This window comes from Stegostoma tigrinum, chromosome 11, assembly GCF_030684315.1.
Source record: "Stegostoma tigrinum isolate sSteTig4 chromosome 11, sSteTig4.hap1, whole genome shotgun sequence".
Lineage (NCBI taxonomy): Eukaryota > Metazoa > Chordata > Chondrichthyes > Orectolobiformes > Stegostomatidae > Stegostoma > Stegostoma tigrinum.
Window position 1 is genome coordinate 26,274,692 of NC_081364.1, and position 27,906 is coordinate 26,302,597.

Consider the following 27,906-nt stretch of genomic DNA (forward strand, 5'->3'; position numbering starts at 1 on the left):
TCTTGACCCTTCATTTCACAGCAAGGCAACATAACAAGGGCTGTGAAGCTGAAATAATACCAAGAACTAGTTACTGGAAATTTGGAACAAAAGCAAAATGCTGGAGAAACTCAGCAGGCCCGGCAGCATCCGTGGAGAGAAAAAAACAGCATTAACGTTTCAAGTCCAATGCCTTTTTTTTTAAATGAAGGGTTGCCTCTCCAAGAAGAGATGAATTCTGTCCTTCAGAATATTATTGCAGTAGTTTTCCTCCTACTAACATTAGACTCACCGGTCTGCAATTCCCTGGTTTATTCCTACCACCCTTCTGGAACCATTTTAGCTTTCCTGCAGTCCTTTGGCATCTTCCCCTGTGGCCGGAGAAGAAATAAAAATTTGGGTCAGCGTATCTGTAGGTTCTTCCTTTGCTTCCCACACTGAACTGGAATACCACTCATTCACATCTGGGGATTTGTCCATTTTTAAGTTTGCCAAAAAGCTCAATACCTCCTGGCTCCCTATATCAACCTGCTGAAAGACCTCTGACTCTCTGTCCCTGATTTCTCTATAATACAGTCGCCTTCTCCCAAGTAAAGAGATAAAGATGAAGGACTTGTCTGACACGTTGCCAATATTCTCCAGCTCTATGCACAGATTTCCACCTTGTTCCCTAATTGGCCCTGTCCTTTTCCTGGTTATCCACCTCCTCATAAAGTATCTTAGGATTCTCCATAATGTTGCCTGTCAATGTTTCTACATGCCCCTTCTTTGAAGTCTGAATTGCTTTCTTAACTAACTCCCTGCACTTTCTACATACCACCACCAAGGCCTCTTATTTGCAAGCTTTGCAGTTGCTAAAAGTCTCTCTTCCTTCTTATCTGGTTCTGCATTTCCTGGACGTCAATGGGTTTTCTAGGCTTGTTGCCCCTTCATTTCACCTTAAAGGGAGCATGTTGGATCTCGACTCTTTTTCCATTTCCTTTTTGCGTGCCCCCTACTGTTCCACTATAGATTTTCCCACAAGTAGCTGTGCCTTAGTCAGAAGGCATCCTGATGGGGTCTGGATCAGGCAAACAAAGGATTTTTCTCAAGCGAGATGTAAACTATAGGCTTGATTCCATATAACTAATGTTTGTAATGACCTGATGCCAGTGGTATAAAAAATCTCTGCTTCACAATCTTTGATCTGTACATGTGTTCAAATTAAATGTTATACTTCAGTTTAGAAATTGCCACCCAAGGCTTCCTGAACATGATCAGTTTTTGAATCAGACTTTCTTGGAAATTTACGATTATAAATGATGGCGGAACAAAAGCAATACTGGAAAATTTAAAGTTAGGTCAAACTGCTATTAATTGAGACAAAGTAAAATAGGTTCGGTATGTGATGTGACATTTTAGATTGATATAGATTTTTAAAAATGTACATTCTCTGGTTTCCTGTGAAGCAGTAACAATTAGGTAATATGTTCAGGTCAGCTGAATTCTCATAGTGTCCAGGTTCATAAAACATTGCATTCTGCAGTGTAGTGAAACAATATAAAATCCCAGTTAATTTTGTACTATCTCAAAGTGATTTATATTTTTAGGAAAGACTAGTTTTTGTTCTAAGTGTTCACTGATCTCTGTTATACCATATTAGGCACTGCCCCATCGCAATTAATAGGTCACTTAAAAGTGACAATTCACCAAAAGAATGTTGCCCAGGGTTTGGTGCCGTGGTCTGCTCTGACAAGTCCTCCATGAAGCGAACACTCCAAATCTGGGCCACCCTGTCAATTAGGGCCTCCGGGTCCCTGCCAAAGAATTCTGGCATCATCTATCCCTTCTTTGACATCATCTGACTGACTGCCTGTTACTGAGCAGGGCAGTTTTAAAGTACCACTGCTGGCCTGGGTACAGAGTGTCTCTGAAATACAGCTGCTGCCAGGGATGCTGATCTCTCAATGAACATTTGATGAGTGGTGAGCTGTTCTGGGAGTTGCATGTGATCATTTGGGGCTATATTTTGGCAAGAGCACATGTAGGGGCAAGTTAGTTAATTACCAATGCATGTTTGATAAGATATCGTGTCCGACCTCCAAGCAACAAACCTTCCAGAAAAACTTGACCAAAGTAACACTTGGCCAAAAAAAAATTGGATTCAACCTGCTCATTCTATAATCTACTCTAATTTCTTTCTAAGAATTGTGTTCTTTTGAATGCACATCTGAAATGTTTTACTTGAAACTGTGTTGCATTAATAGATAATGATTAATAATAGATAACAATTTATTTCAACAGAATAGATTATATTGATCTCTCTGCAAATCATATTGTTTTAATAAACTATTAATCATGCATTACAGTTTCAGTTTTGAATCATTTGATTTGTGCAAGTTTTGTTGTAGTAGTAACATTTCCCTTTGTGTTTCTATTGCTCAGGCTGGAAAACTTGCTATTGACAGAGGATGGGCGATCAATGTTGGTAGGTAGTAGAAACTTCTTTTCCACAAAGATTTGTGGGCCACATACATATGATTTCGATTTAAACTTCATATAGGGCCATACTACTGATGTGACAGTAATTGCCTTTATAGTTAATCAATCACTTAGCTGAACATAAAGTTAAGTGAGATTTATTGCAGTGGCAGAGCTTCTAATATGAGGTTACATCATGCAACGTCATATTGGAAGCTTTGTCATTGCAAATTATTTTCGACAAACTACGACTGTTTTGAATGTAAGTTGGCTGACTTTTTTAGAAGCAATCTTATTCACCACCTTTTTACTGCAAAACCTGCAAAGGTTTGCATCCAACTTTAATTGATATGGATCTCAATTTAGAGTTGAGAGAGCAAATCTAAAGGGCTACTAGTCCTGAATTATTATAAGACCCATTCCAGGTATAAAAGTCATAAGTACAAAAGAAGTAACACTTAATAAAAGTGATTTGTTTGTAAAGCCACTTGGGAATGCCAGTTTGTGATATTGCACAGGTCACTTGTTCTATTAAATCTGTCGATGTAACTTCTCTCTTCGGTCTTCATCCTGATACAGCAAACAATTCACGGACAATCTCATATTGGCTAGGTAGTGCTTCATTAGTTCCTAATTTGGTTCCTTTCAAAGTAAACATAAAACCATAGAAAATAGGAACAGGGGTAAGCCTTCCTGCTAGTCAAGTCTGCTTGCAGTTAAGTTTGGTCATGGCTGGTTGTCCAACTCAGTACCGATTTCCTGTTTTCTCTCCATATCCTTTTAATCCCCTTTAGCCCGAAGAACTAAATCTGACTCCTCCTTCTAAACATTCCAGGTTTTGTCCTTAAATGCTTTCTGTGACAAAGACTACCACAGGCTCACTACTCTGTGGGAAGATATTTCTCCTTTGCTTTGGTTGAAAATGGCCTACCTAATTAGTCCTCAACTGTGACCTTTTGCTTCTGGACTGCATTTATCCTGTCTGCTTCTCTTAGAATTTTGTAGATTTCTATGAGATCCCTCACCCTTCAATTCTTCTAAACTCTAGTGAATAATATGGTCCTAACCAATTCAGTCTCTCTCCTTATGTCAGTCTTGCTATCTCAGGAATCAGTTTAGGAAGCCTTCATTACACTCCCTCCAGAAACCAGAAAACTTTTCCTCAGATAAGGAAACTAAAACCGTACAAAGTTCTCCAGGTGTAATCTCACCGAAGCCCTATACATCTGCAGCAAGATTTCCCTGCTTCAGTACTTAAATCATCATCTTCTGAAGGCCAACAGACCACGTACATTTTTCACTTGGTTAGAAACAAAAAAAAACTGCAGATGCTCAAATCGAAGATAGACAAACAGGACGCAGGTGAAGCAGTCAGTGAAAAATGTCAACAAACAGAAGGCTGGGAGAAGCCAGGCAGCATCAGGACTGAAGAAGGGCAGTACCCAAAATATTAACTACTCATTTCCTCTAGGTGTTGCCTGGCTTGCTGTATTCTTCAAGCGTCCTGTTTGTCTATGTTTTTCACAGCCTGCTTCACCTGTAAGTTTACTTTCAGCGACTGGCATATAAAGTCCTCCAGGTGTTGCTGCACTACTCCCTTTATGAATCTGTTCCCATTCCGATAATCTGCCGCCTTGTTTTTGCTACCAAACTGGACAATCTCACAATTTTATCCACATTATAATTTTTCTGCCATGCATTTGCCCACTTACTCAACTTGATTGGATCTCACCAAGGCATCTCTCTCATCTTCCCCTCAATTCACCCTCCCAGCCAGCTTTGTGTCATCTGTAAACTTGGAAATTTTTTTTCCATTATCTATATCATTGATATATTTTCTGAATAGCTGGGGTCCAAACACTGATCCCTGTGTCGTCCCAAGAGTCACAAACTGTTACTTGGGGTTGAGCGGAAAGACCCATTTATTCCTACTTTGTTTCCATCTGTCTATCACTTCTCTATCCATGTCAGTACACTACTCCCAATCCTATTAGCTTTGACTTCAAATCTCTAATGTGGGACATTATTGAAAGCTTCCTAAAAATCCAAGGAAACAATATCTATTTGCTTCTCCTTGATGACTCTCCTATTCGCATCCTCTCAAAATTCCGGTAGATTTGTTAAGCATAATTTCCCTTTTATAAATCCATGTTGACACGGTCTATTCCTCTCATCAAGCTTTATCAAGTGCTTTCCTATAAATCTTTTATAATGGACTCTAGCATTTTCTCGAATACTGAAGTCAGGCTAACTTTCCTAGAGTCACAAGAGATGTACAAAAGCAGACCCTTTGGTCAAATTCATCCATGCTGACCAGATATCCTAAATTAATCTAGTCCCATTTGCCAGTATTTGGCCCATGTCCCTCTAAACTCTCCTATTCACGTCCCCATCCAGATGCCTTTTAAATGTTGTAATTTTACCAGCCTCTGGCAGTCTATTCCATCCACACATCACCCCCTCATGAAAAAGTTGCCCCTTTGGGCCCTTTTTATATCTTTCCCCTCTCACCTGAAACCTATGCCCTCTCATTTTGGACTCCCTACCCTGGGAAAAAGACCTTGACTGTCAACCTACCTATGCCCCTTGTGAATTTGTAAGCCTTTAAGGTCACCCCTCAGTCTTCAATGCTCCAGGGTAAAATGCCCCAGCCAATTCAGCATTTCCCTATAGGGCAAACTCTCCAACCCTGCCAACATCCCTATAAATCTTTGCTGAAGCCTCTCTAATTTCACAACATCTGTATTGTATCAGGGACACCAGAATTGAACACAATATTCTAAAAGTGGCCTAACTCCCAACTCCTATACTCAGTGCACTGACCAATAAAGGCAAGCATGCCAAATACCACCTTCACTATCCTGTCTACCTGTGACTCTGACTCTACTTTCAAGGAGCTGTGCACCTGCACACCCAGGCCTCTCTATTTGGCAGTCCTCCCCAGGGCCCTACCATTAACTGTATAAGACCTACCCAAGTTTGCCTTACCAAAATGCAACACCTCACCATTTATCCAAATTAAACACTATCTACCATTCCTTGGCCCATTGACTCATCTAATCAAGATCCAGTTTTGCTCTGAGATAATCATCTTCACTGTCCACTACACCACTTATTTTGTTGTCATCTGCAAACTTGCAAACCATACCTTATGTATTCACATCCAAATCATTTCACTTGATTCTTTTAAAAAAAAACTTTATAATACCACACTGCTAATAGGCTTATTCAATATTCATATTATCTAAATTTTACATCATGTAATTTTGGTTAGTAAATGTTAAACATAAACTTGTGTAGACCACTGTTGTTTACAATTACTAAATTCATATTTAAGTGCTTTGTGGTGATCATTGAGTTTCTTCTGTCAGGCGGAGGCTTTCATCATTGCTCAAGTGAACAAGGAGGGGGCTTTTGTGCTTATGCTGACATAACTTTGGCAATCAAGGTGAGAATGTATGATAAATGAAAACAAAGTTTTTGTATCTTATTGTCAGATGCAGTTAGAACTCTCGGTGATTCTCATTTTATGAAAAAAAAGAACAAACGAACTGATATTTATGTAACCTGGCCTGGAAGTTACTTGCAAGTTGGTTCTTATTCAAAGAATACTGTAGACGTTTTGGCTCCAAAAATACATTATGCTCAAGTGTTAGCCAATAATAACAGGTCATCACAGAGAAACCAGTGCCAACTAATCTAACAAAAGGAATATTGAATAAAACAGAAATATGAAAAAAAGTGATCTTTTTTGTCAAAAGGATTGTGGCTGTGAAAGTTACTGAGGTTTGATTACTCTTTGGTTATCCTCCCATTAGCTACTTATTGGAAATTTGGAGAATAGAATCCCATTTATAAGAATTAAGGGTACAGTCCCTCAGTCAACTGGAAGCTATTTGTCTGCACTGGTCTCATCCAAAATCAAGCAAAATACAATCCTGTATGTCTGTGATGCAATGAATCATTGAAACGGTTTATGTGAACTGGCCAATTGCATCTCTTTTATTTTTCCTTTAATTTGCTCCTTAATTCTGTCTGTTTGAGATCGAGGGCTAGTTTGGATTTAAATCATAGACAATTGGATTACCTTATTGTCTAACTTTGCTCAGCTAAATATAATGTTTTGATAATAAATTGTTAATTATTTTTCTTAAGCTATAAGCTTGGTATTTGTTATCAGTTATTCAAAATCTTGTTTGGATCCGTTGGTGCAATTTTGAGGGTCATTGAATGCTTTGTGTTGCAAATACAGGGATTGGCTGGCTGTCTCCATGTTGTAACAATATGATGAAACAAAATGTGAAAATAATCCAACGTATTGCCAACATTTAGTTATAATTACCAAAATCATTTTATAGTCATTACAAAACCAGGTAATTTTTAAGCATTAAATTCTCAACAATAACAGCCCATGGAAAGAATATGTCATCCTCAATTGTATTATTTTAGCACTACATTTGGTGGAATGAAACTAATACTGACTTAATTGGTGTATTTCAATTATTTTATTTATGTAATTTCTGTAATACTAAGCTCCTTAAGTATCAAGGAAAACATTTCAAAACCTCTTGTGAACCATTTAACAGTTCATATCCTTTACACCCTGTCATCTCTATTTTGCTCTAATAAGCTGTTTATCACCGCAAAGCAAATTTTCAGGGACATTTTCAATAAAAAATGAGCAGTCTTCCAAATGTTATCATTTTGCTAAGCACTAAGGTTAAATTGTGCTTACTTTCTTGCTTTACAATGTAAAAATGTTTTGTTTTAGGGTATTGCTCTGAATGATGCTACGATACATGCTTAATCCATTTGTATTGCATTTCTGTCTTCTAAGTTAATGTAAATGCTAAAATATTCAGTGAACAGCTGTATGCTTCTGCTAAAACTGAAGTGGAGAATGAAATTCATTAATTTCCAGTCTTTCTTAAATGTGCTATCCGCACTTGTATGTGCCTTGTCTTTTCATTGAAGTCTGGGTGTATAATGAGTAATTATCTGAATTTTGTCAGTCTTATTGGAAGTTTGTCACTTCAGACAGCATTTTATCTTTTAATATCACTTTTTCACATCCCACATATGCATTTAGTTCAGATTTATACACAGTGTTTGCTGGTTATTCCGTTCTGCATGCATCAGCATTTGAGAGGTCACATGCCTGCTTTATACCTAACCGCCATTATTTTGTAAATATAATGGTATCATTATAATGCATTTTGCTCAAGGATATATGTGCTGAGAAAGGCAACTTAGTCATTTTTCCACAGATCCCCGGGCAAAAGCCTATACTCTGATTACATTACTCTCAATGTATTACTCTCATTTGGAGAGGTGATAATGTAGCTGTATTATTGCTAAAGTATTAATCCAGAGAGTCAGATGATGTTCTGGCTATACAGGTTTGAAATCTGTCTTGGCAGATCATGGAATTTGAGTTCAATAAAATCTGGAATTAAAGGTCCAATAATGACCATGATTATCAAGAAAATCTCATCTGGTTCAGTATTTTCTTTAGGGAAGGAAATTGCCATTCTGCCCTGGTCTGGCCTATATGTCACTCCAGACCAACAGCGATGTCGTTGACTCTTAACTGCCCTCTGGAATGGACAGTAAGTTCTGGCATAACCGGTGATGTCTTCAACCATAATTGAATAAGAGAAACATATTATTTTCACTTGCCGTTTTCCTCTATGGAAGTCCATTCGTTCTGTTGATTACATTCTGTTTTTGAGGCGTTTACAGTTTTAGTTCTGAATGTACCCAAGTCCAATTGGAAGCACTATCGCCTTTTCCTTACTGGAAAGTCTAATGAAGTAAAATTGTGTTCCAGATTTATTATCTTTATTGTGCACTTAATTATTCTGTCTCAGCTTTCTTTTTCCAAAGATGAAGCAGCATATGTTTTCCCAATCTTTTTGTGCAACATTTCCCTACCCAATAGGAACAACCTTCCCTCTGAGTTTTGAGTTTTTGCTACATTTTACCTATAGGCCCCTACACAAGGCTGTACTAACTAGAGCCAGGTCTGGCAATGGCTCCATTGTTGTCAATGACCAACTTTTTAATTCCAGATTTTCAAAAATTTAATTCACCTTTCAGTAATGATTTTGGGGTTCAGAAGCATGTCCAAAAAACATTAATCTGAAATTCTGGATTACTTGTTAAGTGACATTACCACTATTAAACTACTACCTCCATAATTAAATGGTCTGCTTCACAGTGTTTGTTTTTGTCCAAATATTCTATCATGTCAAATATTTTCAAACAGTTTTGAATTTTCTTGTGTGGTGATACGCATTTGTATTTCACCTTTTATGATGCACTCTTCTTTCTGCCCTAAGTTTTAATTATTTCTTTTATGAGTACTTCACACTTGTATGCATGTTTTTTTTTCTCATTCACAGGATGAGGGCATTGAAACAGCTCCACTGAGGCCAGTGTCCTGTCACCAAGTGACCCTTTATTTGCACATAAAAATACCTGATGCAGGTCTGGCTTCCTCAGAGCCAGCTCTGAGTGAACAGGACCCATTTTCTGAAGAAGGGTCCAGACCCAAAATGTCAGCTTTCCTGCTGCTGTGACGCTGCTTCATCTGCTGTGTTCATTCAGCTCGACACCACCTTGTTATCTCAGATTCTCCAGCATCGGCAGTTCCGACTGTCTCCGATACTCCTGTTTGTATCTGTCAGCCACGGCTCCCTGATTGGACCAGGTTAACGGCTCAACCAGGGAACTGCTATTCTCTGGTGTCCAACTGGCTAATCTTGGTACAATCACTGCCTAGGCTGGCACTTACTGCCCATCCAAGAGGGTAGTGAAGAGTCAACCACGTTCCTCTATTTAAAATTAACCTGTGTTAGCGAGTGTATGGAAAATGTAGAGTTTTTTAACATTAATTAGGGATGATGGACTGAAGATTTTAAGTAAGATACGGACTGCTCGAGCCCCTGGAGAGAAAGTTGTTTGTGTTGCCCGGTGACCCCAGCACAGTTATTGGCTTAGCACAAAGAGGAAAAGAGTCAAATCTGTATCAGCAAACAACTACCAATGGTTAGTTTAGTTAAAACAGACATAAACTTCACACCAATTGGTTAAGAAAGGGTTAAAAGCAAGCACTCAATTCATACAAGACTAAAATCGATGCACAAAATCCACTAGGTTTCTCTCTTGACATTCCCTGAACAATCACAGAAAATAAGCGCTAGTACCAGAGAATAGGAGTTCACACTGCTCAGCAAGTCCTTGATGTAGTCAATTGCCATTACCTTAAAGTTGCTAACATTATGTGGAGTAATTTGAAATGTGTAGTTATGCAGCTAATTTTGCTCTTAAGTGTCATTTTGATTGTATCTTTGGTACAGTTTCTGTTTGAGAGAGTGGAAGGAGTGTCTAAGGCTATGATCATCGATTTGGATGCACATCAGGTAATTTCCCAAAATCTCTTTATGTGAAAATGAAAAATATCTGCTCTTTATCTCCCTCCTGTTTATGAAGAGAAACATGTAAATTATTTGCAGATGTAATTTTATTGTAAACATTTCAATCTTGAAATGGGCTGATTAACGTCAAGTGAATACTGTAGATGCGCTGCCTATTTTTCAATAGCAAAGTAATTGTTGTTAACAAAGTAGGGTAAATACTTTCTGATGCAGCAGGTTGACTTGTGATTTGATATCAGGAAAAGATTGTTTCTGATTCAGAGCTATTAGAATATTGATGTCCATTTTTAATCCCCCATCCTTGGGTTCCCAAGTCAAAATGAGCGTAAGATTTATTGTGCTTAATTTTTCCAGTAGTGACTGTAGAGCTCGTTGGTTATTTCATTTGGGAGGCATACTTGTGGATCGATGAGGGAGGGAAGTGGAATTTCCTAATTCTTTTGTGACCATAAAAATGAAGTAAAAATAAATTTACATGGAGCTGTTTTGAACTGATTCCAGCTGTCATGTGAAGTATAGTTGCTGAGACTGCTCAAAGTTTTGTATAATTAGCCAGAAAATGAATGGCTTACACTCAGCCTGTTTGTTCCTGAACATCTCAACCATGTTCTGGAACCTCTTGGAGCTTTAGATTTCATGTTTGAGAAACTTTATGTCTGTTTCAGGTGGAGGGGCTTCACCCCTATTTATAAGCCAGCTTGAATCTGACATTAAGTGGGCTTTGCGCAACTGCTGTCCATTTTTCAGGCACGTAACAGATGGGCATGATTTAATTCTCATCATTAGTTTACTGCCTACTGCTGCCGATCAGCAAATTCCCTCTATTTCTAGAGGAGATGCTGAGTTAAGGAACTTGGTCTAAAGAGAAAGCGAAATAATGAAGATGCTGGAGATTTTAAGTAATAGTTAAAAATGTTGGAAATGATGAGCAGATCTGGCAGTATCAGTGAAGAGAGAAAGAATGAACATTTCATGTTGATAATGAAAAGCCATACTTCAGTAGCTGCTGAGTATTTTCAACCTTTTCTGTTTTTACTGTGTGGTGAATTGTGGTCAGCAGGCATTTTCCTTCTATCTCAGCCAGTAGGTTGTGGAAGGATTTGTTGAACATTTTTTTTTCAGTTTTTGTGATTTTTTTTAAGTCAAGTTTTTCTGTTGTTCTAACCAAACATAAGTTGCAACTTTCTAGTATACCATATATTGTTAATAAAAACAATGTTACGCAGCAAGCAATAATGGGAACATAACACTGAACTCCTTATACAGAAGGACAGACTAAAAGTAGATGGTGATTTGACCACGCCTTGAGTATTGTATGTTGCTTTGGTCAACTATTAATTAATAAAAAAAATTGCAACGGTCATTCTCAGTTTCAATTCACTGAGGATTTATCAGTGAGATCAAACTGGAGAAGCTGGTATTTTCACCCTGAAAGCAGATGATGATTCTAGGACAACCCTTCAAGATGAGACACTGCATAGATTAGCATTGACAAGACTGGAAAGTAATGAGATGTTGAGAAATACTCGTCCACTGAATTTTATATTGTGCATAATGAAACACCAATTCATCATCCATTTACATTCAAACACTAATATCACATTAGATTGCAATTTAATCGGTTACTTTCATGTTTATTCAGTGCAGTGTGTTTGTTGCCTTTGGTAGGGAGGTAAGACTGCATTGTACTAAGGGCTAATGAAAACTTTTGCAGAAAAGTTTGTTCATTTTGTGGTGACCAAATATGAGGTTGAAAGAGAGGAAAAGCTTAACGTTAACAACCTACTAGATTATAAATTATCATGTGCCAGTCAGCTGTGTTCAGTTGTCTACTAATTTTACAGGGCTAGTAGTATGATGCCAATAGCATTAAGTTTCATTGGACAATACATCCCTTTTACCTGGAATTAAGGCATTGTTTATGCACTCCTTGCATGTGGCATAGCGTAATATCATTGGGACGGGCCTGTGCTTGTCACATTAAGGCCTGAAGAAAACATATTGAACTCTCTGAGACCGACTGGTCTGTCCTTAGTAAAGGGCTCTCATTCATGCCCCTCTGCCCCACTTCAATGAGTCCGACACCTGCCAAAGCATGGAACTCTTCTTTCGCTGCTGCTGCCTCCATACCTCCTCCTTTGGTTAAAGACTCCCAACCACCCTCCAGGGACTCCTTCTCCTGCCTCCAACTTTTTTCCCCCTCTTGGACATCCCCTGATCTCTTCATTTCCAACTGCCAATGAGATATCGACCATCTCTATATCTCCACTCCCCCCTCACCCACTCCAACCTCTCTCATTCCAAATGTGCAGTGCTCTACTCTGTCTGCACCAGTCCCCATTTTACTATCAAACCTGTTGATAAAGGTGGCAGTGATGGTAGTCTGGAGAACGGACCTCTATGTTACAGAGGTCAAATGCCAACTCTGTGACACCATGTCCTACTTCCTCCTTGACCACAACCCCCTCATCATTCACCATCCCCCATCCTGTCCATGACTCATCACTTCTTCCATTAACCTCTCCTCCACCGCCTCCAGCCTTCTAGTCCTATTTCAAACAATGTTCTTTTCCTCCCCACCGCCCTCTGTCATCCAGATAGCCTTCCACTATGCCTCCTCCATTTCCTGCTCCTTGACTCCTAACCACCACCGCCTCCCCACCAAACGTAATAAAGATAGGGTCCCCCTTCTCCTCACTTTCTGCCCCATCAGCCTCTGCATCCAGAGTATCATCTTCAAACACTTCCACCAATTCCAATTACACCCTGCCACCCAGCCCATATTCCACTCCTCACCCCTCTCTGCGTTCCGCAAGGACTATGCCCTTTGTCACGCCTTAGTTTGCACCATACTCCCCACCCCGGTACCTTCCCCAGTAGCCATAAAAGATGCAACACCTGCCCACACACCACCTCTATCCAGGGCCCTAAACAATCCTAAAGAAAGCTGCACCCACATCTCCTCCAACCTAGTCTGCTGCATCCAGTGCTCCTGATGTGATCTTGCCTATGTCAGTGAGACCAAACATAGACTAGGTGACCATTTCACTGAGCGTCTTTTGCTGGCCTGTAACAGCCAACATAACCTTCCAGTCACCATCCATTTCAACTCCCCACCCTGCACCCCCTCCAACATGTCCGTCCTCCAGTTTCGGAGTGATTTGGAATGCAAATTTGAAGAACACCCACCCTATCTTCTGCCTGGGCACCCTATTGCTGAAAAGACTCAACATTTGAATTCTCCAATTTCAAATAACCTTCCCACACATTTCCCCCAACCAGCTCCTTTTCTAGCCCCACCACCTCCCTTCCATTCCACCTTCTGACCCTCCCTTCCAGCCACCAAATGGATTCATCCCACCCATCAACCAGTCAGGTTGTACCTAGTACCAGTGTCCACCTATCGCCACCATTCTGCTACCACCCCTCCCTCATCCAGTTCTGAAGAATGCTAATACCTGAAATGTTGACTGCTCCTTTCCTCCAGATGCTGCCTGGCTCGCTGTGTTCTTCCAGCCTCCTGTTTGATTCCAACATCTGCAGTTTTTTTTTATTTCTAGTATTGATACCTTCATCCCTTTTGCAGTAATCCTCAACTGAGTATTGAGTAATTTGCCTAGCTCCACCTCCTGTGAGCCTAGCATCACAAATGCTAATTTTCATTCCATTGCATTTACTTCTTAAAATAACAAGAAATATCTACGTGTACAGGAAATGGCAGACAATACAGGTTCAAAATTGTTGAGGATTTGTGCTCCAGAGCTGACTGACTTCTAATTAAACTATTTCATTGCAGCTATGATACTGGCATCTAATTGACAATGTGGAAAATTACCCAGTTATGTCCTGTGCACAAACAACAGTACAAATCTAATCCAGTGATTACTGTTGTTTCAGCTTCCTCTTAGTCATCCGTGGTGATGGAAGCAGTCATTAAAAGTGCGATGAAACGGCACTTACCTACTCATTGATATAGCACAGTGTAGAGCTGGATGAACACAGCAAGCCAAGCAGCATCAGAGGAGCAGGAAAGCTGACGTGTTGGGTCAAGACCCATCTTCAGAAATGGCGGAAGGGAAGGGGATTCTGAAATAAAAAGGGAGAGAGGAGGAGGCCTACTCATTGATACTCAGCTTGGGCTTTGCCAAAGCTATTCAACTCTAATTCACATTACAAACTCTTAGTTAAATAGGGACACAGGGCTAAATCTTTAGGATGACGGGCTGAAGATACCCTCGTATAATGGCAATATTGAAATGAGTTTTTGATACCAAGGAGTTGTAGTTAGGTTGAAGTCAGTGGCGTGCAGGCAAAAATGCTCTTCCAATGTTTGAAATCATGCCTGACCGAGAAGAATGTGATTGTTGGAGGCCAGTTAGCCCAACCCCAGGACTTCACTGTAGTAATTCCTAAAGCATGTGTCTTAGCTGCCTCATTGATCATCCTCCCACCGTCACAGAGTCAGATATTTCACAAACATTTGCTCAGCATCCAGTTCTATTCTCAACTCCTTAGATACTGAAGCAGCCCATTGGCAGCACGTAGGAGGTCTAGGCAGCATTCTTACATGTTCTGACAAATGGCATGTAACCTTTCCTGCTAGCTAGTTATCATCTCCAGCAACAGAGAGTCCAGTCACTTCGCTCACACTGTCACTATTAAGTTCCCACTGTTAACATTATGAGGAGTACAAGAAACTTGCATGGAATAGTTACATAAATGCCATGGCTACAAGAGCAGATGAAAGGAATGCCTTGTGGTGAGTTTTCAGCCCTTAATTCACAAAATTTTCTCTGCCACATATAAGGCTAAAATTGTGAGTGACATGGAGTGGACTCCTCTTGTCTGGATTGTTGTAACTACAACATTCAGCAAGCATGACGTTATCCATGACAAATTAATCTATTTGGTCGTTATTTCTTGTACTGGCCTAATCATGCATCACTTCCTGTGCACCTAAGGCCAAAATCTTGGAACTCACTACTGAACAAGCTTTTAAAAGCAATCTGTGTACATGAGCAGCCAGTTCAAGAAGGGTCATTGATGCTGTCAGGAGTGCAAATGGGGATGAAGATGAATTACAAATGATGCACATTCCAAAAAATTGATTAAAAAAAAATGGAACACTGAAGCTAAAGTGACCATGCTGCTGTCTTTTTGGGGGAATCCACAGCACTCCTTGCTGGCTAGTGCCATTCCTGAGGGTCTCTTCAGGCCACTGCTTGATGGAGCTGCTCTGTTTGCTTGCCTGCTATGGGATTGTAGCATTCTTCTCATGCTGGCTGTCCGGGTGTTTGTCGTGGCCGGTCTTGTTAGCTTTTTCTCCCTTCTCTTGCTGTGGGGTGGTGATTGGGGTCAGCGGGCATCCTGTGCCAGATTGTGGCTTACAGCTAGTCAGGCAGGATGGGGTAGCTGCTGGATTTTTGTCTAGGCTGTCAGGTGGACAGTAAAGGCTATCTTTGTTCAGTTGGAGCTCTGCAGCTCCCTCACATCATTCCGCTGGCTGTGAAGTGAATGGCAGATGTCACACCTGATTGTGGCTGGTGTATTGCTGTTTGGAGTCATGGGTTGAGAGTTAGGACCTGGTGGTGGCAGAGGTGGCTCAGTTGTATCTGGGGAGATCTTGGGCGATGCCTGCAGCATGGTTAAGGGCAGGCAGCAGTAGTAGCAAGTAGCTTGCGGATCTATGGTCTAGCGGGTGGGGTTCCTTGGTACAGACTTCTGGCAGGGAAAGTAGGCTTAGGTCCTGGGAGCAGTTTGAAACCTAAGACAGTGAGAGTTCGTACTGAAATGGAGTCACATTGATCATATACAGTTCCACGGTAAAGCAAGTTAAAAGTATTCTCTCCAGGATCAGAGAGATTTCTGGTCCCAGCAACTTGCTGACCTTAAAGGTAAAAATGCTATTCAGGGCAGTGTTTAAACGTAGACACCTTTTGTTGAGGACGGCATCATCATAGTCCACAGTGAGACTTCCAATAGCAAGAAACTTTAATAAAATTGTATGAATGGACTTGAAGGTAAGGGATAAAGAAACAATTCAATTAGACTTAGCCAATCTGTAATTGTATATAATAGGTAGAAAAGAGTAATAGAGGGTGAGGTAATGACAAAGTATATAGGGTCTGGAATGGGAGCTCTGGCTAAATTCCAAACTCTCAGTAGTGGTGGTGGGTGGTAGACTTCTCCAATGATGAATTCAGGAATGTGTGTGAAAATATTCGTATTGAGTATGTGGAAGAAATCCTGCACTAACAGTTTCGGATCTTTTGTAAAATCTAGTAGGCTAGGCAAGTTGTAAATTAACATCTACCGTGCCTTGGCAGCCCATGTGAAGAACTTGCTGCAGATAATTTGGGGGCTGTGGTCCATATCGATTGACCTTAAGGAGAAACCCAAACAATCCTTTGTTAAATGAGTGGTCGTTTCCTGTTTTGTTGGAGGCGTGTAGTTCGATCCACTTCTTTTGAGTGCCCTACATGCAGGATGAAGGCTGCTCGTTAACGCTGAGGCAGAAAATGCAAGAAACCTTGTGGCATTATGTATGAGGCCATCAGAAATAAACTTTAATACAGGCGACATGGTATGTTACAAGAGAAAAGGTTAGAAAGAATGACAAGGTCCTCGTAAGTTTATAGATCACGGTGAGAAAACAGTCATTTTACAGAATGACTAACAAGCTCCTTGAGTGTAATTGGCACTGGTTACAGGCTTACAGCATCTGAAGTCAGAGAAAGTAATAAGGTGCCATGTATTTTGCATACATGTATATTGGGTAATTATGGCCGATTGAAGGGCTGACTGAATAGGGTCAAAGTGATGCAAAGATTCAGGACCTATCCAAGTGGATAACACCACAAGTTGGCACCACTATAATTATATAAGCCAAAAAGGGCCAGTGAATGGAAGAATGCCACCATTATGGAAAGAGCAGGAAACTGCATTTGCAAGTACAAAGATTGGCTAATTGTCCAAGGTGTGAAACAAAGAGGTACGATCCATGGATTGGCAAAATGAGGAAAAGATGAGGAAGGCTATAATAAAAATGCAGAATGATTTTGATTTATTATTGTACCAAGACACTGAAAATTATTGTTTTGTGTGCTAACCAGACAAATCATACCTTACATTAGTACATCAGGGTAATAGTACAGAATGCAGAATATAGCCTTACAAGTACAGAGAAGGTGCTGAGAAAGAATAACTCTGATCTGAGAGTCCTGTTCGTTAGTCTGGTAACAGCAGGGAAGAAGCTGTTAAATCTGTTGGTCTGTGTTTTCAAACTTTTGTATCTTCTGCCCTGTGAGAGAAGGTGAAGAGAGTATACCAGCGTGGGACGGGTCTTGGATTATGTTAGCTGCTTTCCTGAGGCAGTGGGAAGTTCTGAAATTGTACCTGGAATTGAGCATGGCCCTCAGAAAAGATTGCAACTTGCAGAAGGAGTTCTGGTCAGAGGATGGGCAGATCTTGTTGGAGTCCAGAACAAGATAGTAGGATGAGTAACAGACCAACGTTTGCCAAGAATAACAACTGTGGAACCAGCTGGAAATATTGAGAGAAGAAGCCCTTATGATTGCGACCTTTTGGAAATGAGTGCTGTGTTAAAAGATGCTATTGATGATGAGGCTGAGAGCAAGTAAAACATTTTAAAGAAATCAAGTCCAAGGAAATATACACTCGTTTCTAGCCTTGTGTGATCCAGAAGATACATCGTTAGTCACGTTCTTTATGATGATTTACATGCTAACCTTGGTATTATAGTATGGCTAGATTCATCCTCCTTTTTGGTGGGAAATAATAATATGCTGCCCGTTTGTATGGGAAGCCATGAAAATAAAAAGGCTATTTAAAAGTACTGTGTCTGCTGAACCACTGGCATTATCATGAAAACTACAGCTATCAAGGCGTACTTGTCTAATGTTCTGAAGGAAATGTTGTTATACAAGTGAAATGTGAGAGATATTTGCCAATGGTATATGGATAATTGTTCTGTTTTGGACAATGTTCACTTGACAAAGTATGTTGAGATTTTTACTTTTCCTCATGTGAAGGAAAGAATCAAAAGAAAAGAGATTTCTATAATAAAGTGGATTGATGTCGCAAATTGCCGGACTGCGTTGAGGTTAAAAGGGTCAAATATTTATTGCTAGTATTTGTAATAAGACTCTGTTCCAACTAGCTTTATAGTGTGAAATAGCTTTTTAAACGATGCATTAGATTGTGATGTTCATTTGTTTAAAGTACACAGGCAGCATCTTTGAATATGTTTGGTGTTTGGCAATATGGCTACCAAAATACTGAAATAAAACTTACCGTTTATCATATTGGGTTTCATACTGGGATCTGATTTGTCCCGTACTAGCATCAGCTGAGATCATAAGTGTGTAGAAGGGAAACACTTGTACGTTTAGGGTTGAAGGAGCGATTAGGCTACATTGTCAAAAATATTACCCAGAAGAGAAGGTGTCATGGTTTACTGTCTCATTGACTGGCTGACCAGAAGAAAGGCCTGCAAGGAACGAGTCACTCAGCAGGAGTTAGTTGGGAAACTGTAATATATGACCCATTTAGTTAATTGCTTGAAATACAAAGCACAACATGTGCTCAGTTCACTTGCCAAATGAATCCTTCATAAGACATCTCGTCAGAAACACCCAAGTTAAAAAAAAGAAAATGCCAACCAACAGGTTCAAAAGCTGACATTGTAAAGCTTAAAGACAAACTTAAGCATCCTTGAATAGAAGTCTATGGCTATGATTGCAGTTTCAGAGTGACTGAATAAAGGAAAATTGCACTTTTTTTTTAATTCTGGAAGATTTTGGAATCATTACCAATGTTTCTCAGAATAGTTGTTCTCCCTTTTTTCTGTGAGAATAAAAGATATATATATAAAAGGCCACTTCCCTATTCAATCAAAAATTACTAGCCTTGGCTGTTTTCAAAGTTACTGTGAAAGGTTTATTCATAGAATAAGAATATGTCCAACAGTACATTCACTAAATGTTGCTATTCTAATACGTGCCCTTGCCAGTGCCCAGTACTTCTTTAAGAATTGCTGACAACCTTTTGAACCTAGTGTTCTTCAAGTGCCACTGAATTATTTAAGTGAGCTGAGTTTTCACTTTTGTGCAGTCAGCTCTCCGCAGTGCAGGTTTGTGCAATACCCAGAGTCTGTTACTGGCATCCTGATGTTAACCTGTGCTCAGCACCTGGTTCGATGTTTATGTCAGTAACCTAATTCCTCTGCTGCTTCTCAGTTCTTCATTGATTTTTTTTTTGTTTGTGATAATGTATGCATTTAATCATCCACACAAGACTTGTTTGCATTTGAACACAGTAAAACATACTAGGTTAAGTTTTTTTGTTTTTGAGCACAATTGATGGAAATAGCGCAGATTGTGTCAAAAACTGTATGTGGTTTGAGAATTGTTTCTCTTCTCTTTTGAGTTTGCAGTCAAGCTGATGAAAAATCTGCAATGCAATGATGCAGGCAGGCAGCATTTTTAATGCTCATTTTAAGTTCTGCTTAAGAGTGCTAACTTACTACACAGCTAAAATCAGATTGTTTTCTCTCCGTCTCCCTGCCTCGCATTCAATCTGAATGTGGTAGGCAGAGTGACAGCAGGCTCAGTGGGCCGAATGGCCACCTTCTGTGCTCTACTATTCTATGATTCTTCACGAGCTAATCTAACGTATTTCTAACTTCTCTAACATTGTCCTGGGATGAAACTGACCCAAGATTTATTTTGCTTTACGTTAGCATTGAATTTGGGTAAATTATACTGCTTATCTATGAAAACATTTACCGATGTACTACGGTCACGTGTGTGTGTGTGTGTGTGTGTGTGTGTGTATGTATATAATACCTCAAATATCTTGATGCTCAAAGTGGATTAGTTTAGCCACATGGTACTGCCAGTTTATACTCTGTGATATACCTATTGTTGTGTGCATGTATGTAGAGATTAGACTCCCACAATATGAAATGCAGCGCAGCATGTTAACTCAAGCGATGTACAAATAACAGCTTGCTATGTTATAGCTCCATCATGTGGTTATATTTTTCCTAAATTACTATATATTGCCTGAAGTTGCATCCTGTGGATGTTTTGCTGAATGTTTCTTAAGGTTGAACAGCATTAAAAGATGACTGGTGAAAGGGAAATTTATTGGATATGCTACTTTATAAAATTAAATTTCAAATGTATAAAAGAATTAAAATCAAATTGAGTCTGTGACATTGTTTTCTTTGTCTTAACTTGAAGTCACATTTAAGTCTGAAGGTGTCTGAATGTCTCCATGTATTTTATTGCTGTCATTGTGAAAGGCATATTGAGAACAAACTTGCATGTATACTTCATGGAGCAAAGCATATTCTTAAAAAATAAGATAAAGGAAAAAGGAATGCTTTTATTTATTTAGGTGATATCTGTGCTGATGTTACTAGAACACCAGATTTATGCATTGCTGAGGATTTTTTTTTGTTTAAAACAATTCTTGCTGTGTTTGTGAATAAAAATTTGAAATTGGAAGAATTATTGAAATGTTCTTGCTAATAAATGGATCAATCTTCAATATTTATGCCTCAGAATTCATGGGAGGGGATAGCAAAAAAATGATCCCATCTCAAAGGGTTTGCAAAAGAGAATCAAATCCAGGCAGTTTAAATTAATACACGGGGGTTTAATTTGTCAACTACTGCAGTAGGGAAGGGGATGAAATGCAGGTAAATCTTGAGGTGCCCTTGTGGTCTTGGCTTTGTCAGATGTTGTGTGATTTTGTTGTGGCATCTATATCCTACCAGTGGGATGTGATTAATGAGTATTGCAAAATACCTTTACACTGCAATTTATACTGTGGTAAACACAACGAGGACAGAATTTAAGTAAGCAGTTTACCATAGTGGGAGTAATAAAGTTTTATTATGTAATAGTGTAGAAATAAAATGCACACCATGCCATTAAATGGATTAGGGAGATAGACTTTCTAGGCATTAGAGGACAAGGGAAACTAATTAATTTCTGACTCCACATCCTCTTGATCACAAAGGATGCATTATTCTCACTGCCTTATCTACTTTCTTCTCTGCTCAATCGACCATAAGAAATAAGAGCAGCAGTTGGCTTAATGTTCCTTCAGCCTGTTGTGCATTCTGTAAGAACATGGCTGATCTTCCACCTCAAATCCACTTCCCTGTCTTATCTTGTATTCCTTAATTTCTTAAGTTTGCAAGAATCTGTCATTCTTATCTTGAACAAGTTCAACAGCTGAACATCCACAACCGCTTGAGGTGGAGAATGCTTGAACAGATTCCTGCTGAAACAGTCATCCATTCTTTTCTAACCTGCAGACTTGTCTATTTCAAAATTGCCCTGGCCAGGCTGGCATGCTCCATGTGCTGTAAAAGACAGTTTGTTCTGTTTTTGAGCTGTATCATTTCTTACGCCAGGTTTGACTCACTTATTGTACCAGTCTTTGACCTCTATTGATTCGCAGTCTCCTAACATTTTTAAATGTCATCTGTGGATTCCCTCTCCTTTCTTCCTTGATGTTCACTCTACATCTCTTCTGTTTTTCCCTGATCATGTGAACAATTTAGGAGCCCCTAAATTCCTTTGCTGGTCAACTTCTTCAACCTTTTGAATAATGTTGTGGGCAAAATACACATTTCTGCCCAATACTGTATGTTTCTCCGTTATGTGTTACATATACACTCTGTATTGTCTTGCATCCTTCATGGTGCTTGTGGTGTCACTGCAGTCTTTAGAGCTGTTCTACCTGGATGGTGTAGTTATATCTCTGCAAGCTGTAACTACTATTTCCTCGCCTATCGTAAACAGTGTGATAAGACAGTGGCAACTTGTTCTTGTATCAAGCATAAAATTAATAGAATCTGTTCAGGTTAATGGACACATCTGTCAAATTCTGATTGATGTAAGGTCACTAGTTTTCCCTCGCAATGCATTGAATATATCTTCTAACGCTGATAGGTCTACCTTGTTAACATCTGAGTAGCCATATTCTGCTCTGTAACTGTGTCCTGGGCCTGAAAATTGCCTATATTTTTACATATATAGCATTTTTTAAAAAAGCATAAATGGGTACTACTTGTGCTTGTGAGGTTTCCTCAATCCAAAGAGCTGACACTGACTCTTTGTATCTGGTATCTGGCCTATTTGGCTTGTCAAGTATACCTTTTAGGTTTTTTGTACCTTTTTTTTATGGATTTTGTTGGCCTCCTGTGTTAACTTTGTCTTGCTACTCCCCAGATTTATCTATGATGCTTCATACTTTTCTGCTTCCAGCATGTCAGTAGTTTCCTCCAAAGTCAAATCTTATTTGGCCTGTGATGAACCTAACAAGACTCATCAATTCCAACAACAGTTCTGTCGATTTTATGAATTCTGATTTCAAAGCTCTATTGTCAAAACTTCCCACTAACCTTTTGCAGGCCGTTAGAACTCCTCTACAAACTGAAGAAGAATCACTGCACCTGAAATGTTGACTCTGCTTTATTTCCACAGATGCTGCCAGCGGCACCTGTTTTTGTTTTGATTTCCAACATCCGCGGTTCTTTGGCTTTTTAGCATTTTTGCTTGTTTGGCCTGTGTTTCAGTATTTAGGTAATTCCGTCTTTTAAAAACTTTTTTCTCCAAGAAGTCAGTCCTGTTTGGCCCTTCTCTGGAATTAAATCTGCAAGGAAATTTTATTTCTGTTACTATTTCTTCCTAATGTGGTTGTGTATTATTCTTACTGTAATGCTTTTTTAATTCTGTAGTATTTCAGTGCTGCTTTAATCTCTTTCCCAGGCCACTTCTTTTCTTCATTATTTCAGCGCTGTTTTATATTCCTTGTCTTATGGCTTTGACTTCTGTAATAAAACAAAGCTCTTTCTCAGCACTGCTTACTGGGTGTTTCCCAGGATTTTTGCAGCTAAAATGCAGATTTCCTGCCTTCGGTGGCCAAAATAAAAGCTTACCATGTCCTGCATACAAAGATCTTACACTTGTTTGTGGCAAAATGGATAATTTTTACAGCTTTCACAGTCTAGTAAACAGTGTCTCTCCTTTTCCATAACTTTTCCACACAATGTCTAGTGTCTATGGTCTTACAAAGTTCTTTCCACCTGAACTATGGCTTAAATTGTGGATCGATTGCATAACCTTCTTAGTTTAACAGAAGAAAACGGTGAGAAAACTGTTTTAGACTGGTAAATTGCCTCTTTATGTCCTTAATTCTGATCACTGCTAAACCACCTCACTGCTTGACTGCATTCAGAACTGCATGGCTTGCCACTTTGCTCAAGAATGAGGCAAAGAGTGAAGTGGTGTTGAAGCGTTGATCGCTCTTTCTAAATATGTCTCTGAGACAACGGTTTTCTCACTAATTTCAGGGGCACTGCTTGCATGGATGCTTTAACAAAACCAACAAAGAAAAGTCAGTTCTGCCAGACTATAATGTCCCTGGACTTCAATGAGTTTCCACATATGTGATGCCTGCACCACCTACTCATGGCCTTGACAGTAAATACAGTCCTACCGTTTAAGTCCAGTTTTTCCCTTGTTGATCTATCCATGAGCCTATCTTTAACTTGTTTGACAGTTCAGCTTCTGTGGCTGCCAACTATATGTATGGTTGTTCTGAATAACGGGAAATCTTTAAAGTTGCGAATGTCCAGTGTTGCTCTTGGGTCTACTGGAATGCTCAATGTTACATTGTGATAGGAATCAATGACACCAATTGCTAGCTGTTCTGTTGGATGTGCTGTGATGCCAATTATTACCAGCTTGTGGTTGGGTAGTTTGCTGCCACTATCTTTCCTTCATGGAGGAGTGTGCAGCAGGTCAATATCACTGTGATATAGACTGACAGTGAACCTATGTGGAAAGGGTCGTGGTTGTGGGAGATATGGCCGGAAGCAGAGAGCCTGTTCAACATGTTCCTACTAGTCAGAGCCAAAATAACCTCACTGGAAAATAGATGGGATTGGTAGGTATTTCTTCTCTGTCTTTTTTGATTGGCCAATTGATTTAAATAAGCTGAAGAGTATTAATTAATTAAGTAGAATACAAATTGTTGAGAAAGTGATGGGTTGCACCAATAGTATATGGGCATTGTTGGATACTGAAACACTTCACATCTGCAGCAATTATTGGCTGTTTACTGAATTTCAGCATAGCTGATGAGCTTGTTTCCAAGCTTTGGACACTGACAGATTGAGGCAGATTGTTTTGAGGGTGGGGAATTATTTGGACACTGCTTGAGTCGACAGTCACGTCTCAGATTAATTGCGCCAAATTTGGTCCATGGTCACTAAAGGGAATGGAAGGTGTGACTCATGATACAAGTGTTAACATCTAGCACAAAGCTTTGGGGGAAGCCTGTGTCAGTGCTTTTCTCCAGTAGGTTTGATGTTCTTGCTTCTGGTGTGACCAAGTAACTAGTGGAGTGCCACAAGGATCAATTTTTTGGAGGAGTGGATAAAGTGTAATGTATCCCAATTTGCTGATACAAAAAAATGGACGGGAGGGCATGTTGGGATGAGAACACAGGAAATCTGCAAGTGGATATTCATGGGTTGAGTGGGCAAAAACATGGTAGATGGAACTTAATGTAGAAAAGTGTGAGGTCATGCTTTGATCAGAAGAATCAAAGGGCAAATGTTATCTAAATGGGGAGAGACTACAACTCAGAGGGTCTGCGTGTTCTCTACCCCAGAAAGTTGTTGAAGCTAAATGACTGCAAGTTTAAAAGAGGAGGTAGGCAGACATTTGAAATATCAGAGTTGAGAACTGTGATGTGCTGAAATGAAAGAGGAGTTAATGTCTGGGGAAGATTAGCCACGATCTTGGAAAATGCTGGGCCAGGATTGAGGGGCTGAATGTCCTATTCACAACCTATGGTCTTGTGGAAGATATAGGACTTATCTAAACCCAGTATCCACCTTCATAATTGTAATGTCTCCCCCAGAGCCGCCTCCCTATATTCTTTCCATACCAACTGATGATGCCCTACCAGCCAGTATTCTGCTCCTGTTCAACTGCTACTTCCATTTTGGGTAATACAGTTGAAGTCAAGGGAATTGGTCCTTTTATTGCCTTGACCGCCACTGTTACTGCCTGCCAAACCACACATGCAGTTTAGCAATGGTTCATGGTTAAATTTGGACTAAAGTATCAATTTTGCTACAGTTTTAGGGCTCTTGTAGTTTATTGGTTATATTAAGTATACTGTATTTGCAAATGCAATTTGGTGTTGCCTGTTTATGTTTATCCATAAAACACAGCGCAGCCAAGTAATGGCTGTATTGACAGTCATAACATTAGGCTATCCAGGCAGTAATGTAAAAACACAATACTTACCCCAATTAAATGTAATTATAAAACAGTAGGCTAAAAACAATGACTGAATCTAAATGCTTCAACAAATCAGAATTCAATCACTGTACTCTACATCTTGCATGTACTTCTCCATTAAGCTAGCCAAAAAAACTTATTCAGCAATGTTTTTATGAGTTCTGAAAACAACAATCTTCTTTTTTAAAATACTCATCAATCTTTTCACTCTTAGGGGAATGGACATGAGCGAGATTTTATGGACGACAACAGAGTCTATATTATGGATGTTTTTAATAGATACATCTACCCAGGCGATGGATTTGCAAAGCGTAAGTCAAATTACTGCTGTTAAATTTCCAGTGTAATTAGCATTGCATACAGTTTACATGCAATGAACTTTTACCGCTGTAACAAGATATAAAAATAAATTGAATGCACCTTTTTGAAATTGATCTGGCATGTGTGACATTTGAGTGATTGCTATGGCATGGAATTTGAAACAATAATTCATTTGCATATTTCACATACCTGCTTAGATTCTGGAGAAACTACACACTGAGTAGACACATGAAAAATGTCAAAGTTATCTCCTTTCAATCCCTAATTCTGTAAAACATGCTCAGTGCTTAAAACGTCTATCAGCTGTTACTATAAGCTCTCAGTGCAACCATGGACCCTGCCTGTTTGTTTAGGATTTAGGCTATTTATTACTTGGGTTACTCCTAAAGTAAATATTTAGGACAAATTGGGTCATATGCCATGTACTGAGAGCAAATTTCTACACTGAGCCTTGTCCTATTCTGAACTGAATATTGAACCAAGAGTTTATTGTTTCACAGCAATCTTTTCTTACCGGTTGGTGGATTGGTTTCACTCTGAAGTCAAAGTATATGTCATATGTTGTAGTTTGAGACTTCACGTGGTCTTGTACTCTCTGATCTGAATCTGATGCTTCTTGAAGCAGGCAACATGGCAACAGGGTGAGTTAATAGGGAGCTGAGATTAAGAAGGCGAGTTCAGACTGAACATCAATCATTTGTGTGGTAGTCACATGACGGTCCTCCTTTTCCTCCCTCACTTTTTAAAACTTTAGAACGTAAAGTGGGTTTCCCACTCCCATTACAAGAGATAACAAGGTGTGGAGCTGGATGAACACAGCAGGCCAGGCAGCACCCAAAATGGCAGCCTTCCTGCTCCTATGATGTTGCTTGGCCTGCTGTGTTCACCCACCTTGTTATCTTGGATTCTCCAGCATCTGCAATTCCTACTGTCTCTGATACAACCTTCCCACTCCCATTCCCTGGCTTTCCATGCAATGTATTATGGGTGAGGCTAGAGTAATATTGAGCTTTTAACAAGCTCAGTTGACTGTTAATTATTTTATTTAAGTATGAAAGGCTTCCAGTGGGGTCAGCCTGAATGTGGATGGGAAATTCAGATTCGGGAAATTCAGAGTCTGGAGATCCCAGCCACAACCCCTCCCTCAACTCTGCCATATCCCTAAAGTTCTTATTAAAGGGCACAATTTCCCAGACTTGAAATGAGGTCCTGCTGGGTAAAAGTATGGTCTAGAATCCATGCAGCAAACTTTGACAGAAATGGAGATAAGGTCAAGGAAGAGATGGTGCTTCCGGACAGACTGTTTGGGGCCCAGGGTGATGGGATAAGTTTAAAGCAGAGGCAAGACAAGGCACATTGTGATGTTGGGAGGCATGATGTTGATGAGAACAACTAAGGTGACAAGGGGAGTGTGCAGGGTCACTGGTTGCCATTTGAGGTCATTTATACAGCAATATCGGCCAAGTCTATGAACTTAGTAATAGCTGCCAGGAGTGCAAATCCAACTGGGACAAGTCCAGTATAGGGTGGAAAAAGTGGAAAACCTTGTAGCTCAACAGCTCTCAGGATGAAACCCATGGACACTCAGGTTCTCCAACTGTATCACTGATTCCCTTTTCCTCACAATTCACTTGGTGAGCTATCTCACATGCACGCATGATATTTTTGCAGCTTAGCAGGCAGTAGGAGCATATGTAACAAAGGTGGTGAGGCACCAGAGGGACAGGCTGATCAGGAGATCCTTGTGCAAGGTAAGCATCAGCGGTACGTCATGGGCCCATCAGTACATTTTCAGGGCACTGACAGACTTCTTCAAGATACCAGAGAGGCAACGTCACAGGATGTCCTATGGAAAACTGTCGCTGACACGTGCCAGATCCTACAGCAAAACTTGCAGCCTCATGGGTTTAGCAGAAACCACACATCAGTTGCCCTCTGATTGTGATGCTCAGTTTTTGTCATGGCCTACTTCCAGGGCTGTACAGGTAGCTGGTGAGGTACTTCATTCAGCAGTATCAAAGAAATGATAATTGCTGCTTTGCGTCATCTTCACTGCAGATGAAGAAGCCAGGCTGTCAGATTTTGAAGCATTGCTCATTGGTGTGCAAAAGGAATTAATCGTATTTATGGTGCTAGTTGGCTCCCTCAGATCAGCCACTAGCATTTGTGAACCAGAAAGGACTTAATTCACTAAACATCCACTGCAACCAAAGATTGGCAAATCATACAAGTCTACACTGTATTCATTTCCCAGGGAGCACTCCTTCTCATATCCTGTGGAACTTGCAACTTCCTGAGCTTTTTGAGGCCTCAGCTCAGATTGATGGCTATATCCTTGGTGATGAGAGTTA

At 39.8% G+C, this 27,906-nt stretch overlaps 1 protein-coding gene across 3 annotated transcripts in view; it reads left to right on the forward strand.

Moving 5' to 3' along the window:
• Nucleotides 1-27,906, forward strand: part of hdac11 (histone deacetylase 11) — a 100,070-nt gene that overhangs the window by 41,869 nt on the left and 30,295 nt on the right. For all 3 annotated transcript variants that reach the window (XM_059649855.1, XM_059649856.1, XM_048548243.2), the window contains 4 exons: nucleotides 2,404-2,446; nucleotides 5,811-5,887; nucleotides 9,801-9,863; nucleotides 25,449-25,545. In XM_059649855.1, the coding sequence (XP_059505838.1) occupies nucleotides 2,404-2,446; nucleotides 5,811-5,887; nucleotides 9,801-9,863; nucleotides 25,449-25,545 (280 nt within the window). The remainder of the gene's footprint in view (nucleotides 1-2,403; nucleotides 2,447-5,810; nucleotides 5,888-9,800; nucleotides 9,864-25,448; nucleotides 25,546-27,906) is intronic.